The sequence below is a fragment of the Notothenia coriiceps genome, unplaced genomic scaffold (assembly GCF_000735185.1).
Source record: "Notothenia coriiceps isolate Sejong01 unplaced genomic scaffold, NC01 NC01_scaffold00010548, whole genome shotgun sequence".
Classification (NCBI taxonomy): domain Eukaryota; kingdom Metazoa; phylum Chordata; class Actinopteri; order Perciformes; family Nototheniidae; genus Notothenia; species Notothenia coriiceps.
In genome coordinates, this window is record NW_011343249.1 from 1,924 (window position 1) to 5,580 (window position 3,657).

Consider the following 3,657-nt stretch of genomic DNA (forward strand, 5'->3'; position numbering starts at 1 on the left):
TGTTTTGATCCTTGACATACGGAAAGATATCAAGTTTTCCTATTGTGTTTTTAAGACTTGTTTCCTGTCATCTGAAATAACACTGAACACATTACTCACACAAACAACAAAGACCAGTGACCTTGAAATTAGTATATTTGTATTTTTTATTTAAAATTGTGCTTGTGAAGATTGTTATCTTGGATGAAAGACAAAATATTTAATCCGTTTCACATTGAATTCTTGTTGAGTTTCTTGTTTAGCTCAGTGATTATAAAATGTGCTGGGAGAGAAATCATTTGAAAAGGCATTTTTTCAAAGTACAAGAAAATGAGGGTTTCGTGTATGCATGAGTTAAAACTTCAGACATTGTGTTCAACATGCAGTTTATTTTAATGTTTTTGACTCACAATCACATACTTACAGATGTTTTTGATTCATAAGCCATTTTACCAGTAATCAATATAAAACCTGGCATGTAAATATACAAGTAAACAGTTATTAAACATTTTTATTTATTTTATGTCATACTATTTAGCTTCATTTACTTATACTATTACACATATTGTATTATGTACAGGCATGTGATAGGATTTTCTCTTTAAATTAACCTTTATGACACACTGTTAAACATTTATTTAGCTTATTGATTAAACCTTCAGCTTGACACATGTGGTGTCTTTGGAAACAATGGCTCCTTCTTGAAGTTAAAGTAATTACCTGTGGCTTTATAAAAACTTTAATACATATATTCTCCATATGTGTTAGAATACGTGTTGATGAGATAATTATTGAGTAAATGAATGCTTCCAATAATGTGTTGTATGTAATGATACATAAAGAATGAAAAGTAAATCAATCACCACAGTAAACTTATCATGTAGAAAATAAAATGGAAACTATGCAGTTCTGACTAAATCAACACATGAAATGAGATGAGTGATTAGTTGACAGGCGAGATGATCAGAGGTGCAGTGTTTTTACGGCAGTATGTAAGTCCAGGACAGAAGTATGGGTAGAGTTTCTCAGTGAAGGAGCAGCCAGTAAAGGAGTAGATCAGAGCTGCAGCATCTACGTCATAAAAGGAGACCAGACCCTCCTCATAATCCACAAACACCCCCACCTTCTGAGGCTGAGACTTCAGAGAGAGATTGGCTGACGGAGCATCAAGAGCTTTGTACTTATTTCCGTTTCTCAAAGATATAGTACAGTAACCATATTCTGGGCTCAGTCTGATATCTCCCTTCCTGTTGATCGACTCTCTGGCCACTCCTATATACCATTCAGTCTTTCCTTTAACTTGAACCTCAAAGTAAAATCTGCCTGAAGAGAAACTCTGCTTTCCTAAAACACAATCACAATCAGAAAATCTCTCTCGGTTGTTTGGGAGATTCTTTTCGACATCACTATATTGAACTCTTTTTTTATCATCAGACAGGATGAGACAGGGATGTGCTGTACGCGGATCAAGAGTCACATCCACTGCATATTTCTGGACCCTCTTCAGTTTAGCTTCAAGCAGCTTCTTCATCTCTTTACCGAGTGTCTCCTCCACCTGAGCCACAGCCTTTACCACCGTCCCCTCATATACCGCTGGGGTGAAGCTGAATTTTCTCAAGTCCTTGGAGGGTGGTCGGTGTTGAATGTTTAGGGACTTGACACTTTGTAGAAAATGCAGGTGGTCTTCAGAGTGTGTGACCTGCTCCACCTCAGAGCTTCTCTTCTTCAGCTCAGAGATTTCCTGTTCTAACTCTTTGATTAAAGCTTCAGCCTTTTTTTCAGTTGTTTTCTGCTTCTCTTTGATCGTGTTGATGAGATTGGCCTGGCCTCTCTCAACAGACGCCTTCAGAGCAGTGAAGACCTGAACTCCTTCTGCTATCTCTCTGTCTGCATCTTTCTCACTGAGGTCCACTGAGTGTTTGATCTCCTCAATCTTCAGTTGTCTCTTCTGGATCATCTGCTGAGTTTCAACCTCTGTCTTCCCCAACTCGGCCTTCTTTCTTTCATATCCTTCTTTGAGAGGAACCACATCATGCATCTTGTGGTCTAAAACAGTGCAGAGCATACAGACACATGTCTGGTCGGTCTTACAGAACAGCTCCAGAGGTTTATCGTGCTTCAGACACATCCTGTCTTCCAGGTTCTCCACAGGGTCGATCAGCTGATGTCTTTTCAGGCTTGACTTTGTCAGATGAGGCTCCAGGTGAGTCTCACAGTAGGAGGTCAGACACACCAGGCAGGACTTCAGGGCCTTCAGTTTGGTTTCAGTGCAGACGTCACAGGGAACTTCTCCTGGTTTGAAGACTTGTTGCTCTGAGCTGCTGCTGCTGGCTTTCTGTTGAGCCGACTGTCTGAACTGAGCTACCATCTCAGAGATGAAAGTGTTAACGTGTAGCTCTGGTCTTGTGTAGAACTCTTCTTTTACACATGGGACACTGGCACCTGTCACATCTATCCCAGTGTTCAGTGATGCAGTCTTTACAGAAGTTGTGTCCACATGGTATGGTGACTGGATCAGTGAACAAATCCAGACAGATGGAGCACAGAAACTGATCTTCAGATGGCAGGTAGTTTGCAGCAGCCATATCTACACACATGTGAACGAAAAGAAAAAGCATTTGAAACATCAATCCATATTATATATAGTTTTAAAGAAAGAAGTTTGATAACTTGTAACAAGCCATGACTCATGAGCAACCGTGACCATTTAACTCTGACAGGGTTAAGCATGCAACTCTGGCTAAAAGCAATGAAAATATAGGTTTTGTCAATAATTTTTCTATTGAAAAATGACACTGCTCTTCTTACTGTGTGACCATTATTATGAATTTCCTCTAGCTGCTTCACATCAAAAGACTTCAACTGTTTCTCTAATGGAAATATTTTTATTTGGAAAGAGCTAGAGGAAATGGGTGAAAGCATTATGTAGGAAGTGATCAGCATAATAGCAGGAAAGTGAAACTCCTCACCACAGAGATTCAGTTACAAGTCACTAAAGCACTAAGAGCTGATACAAAGAGACTGTTTAAGCTGTTTAACGTGGACTCTATATCATATAGGCTATATGGTTATGTTGTTAGAGAAAAACAAGTTGGACGTTTGTGTTAATCCTGTTTGTTGACAGTGTAAATATAATCAGCTGTACTCACCAGTGTTTGACAGAGACTCTGCTGTGTTGTTCAGCAAGATCTGATTAAATCAGTTTGTATTTTCTTTAGACAGAAACAGAGGCTAGTCTCGACTGCAGTGTGGCTGCCTCTCTGACTAACGCAACATTCGTTTCCTGAGTGTGACGTATAAGCTCTCCTCTTTCCACTGTAGCTCCTCCTCTCACTGTCTGCTGGTTTGTTCCCTTCCTCTGATCTGCATGGGTATTGAGAAATACCAGGTTTTCTCTGATAGTTAGGGAGCAAAGGTGGTGCTTTACAGATGGGAGGGGTGAGGTGTGTCAAAAGCAGTTTAAACTAAAATATCTGGACAAAGACATATGCAGGTAGCATGGTCATAGTTTAACTATTACATTGACCACCATTGGAAAAACCCATTTGTCCTTGGTCAAAATGAGAGTTTATCCTGTACATGTGTAACAAACTGTGTCTCCACATATATCAGTATTTGGTTTGCAGTACAGGGACTCCATGATTATCTCTCCTTTGTGTTGTGCTCCATCAAGTGGAC

General features: G+C 39.6%; 1 protein-coding gene across 1 annotated transcript; it reads right to left on the reverse strand.

The window, feature by feature from the left end:
* Nucleotides 1-221: 221 nt before the first annotated feature.
* Nucleotides 222-3,316, reverse strand: LOC104946033 (E3 ubiquitin-protein ligase TRIM39-like). Its single transcript, XM_010771773.1, is given in 3 exon segments — nt 222-2,401; nt 2,403-2,566; nt 3,125-3,316. Coding segments are annotated over 2 exon segments (1,641 nt in total). The 5' UTR covers nt 2,565-2,566; nt 3,125-3,316; the 3' UTR covers nt 222-922.
* Nucleotides 3,317-3,657: the final 341 nt, after the last annotated feature.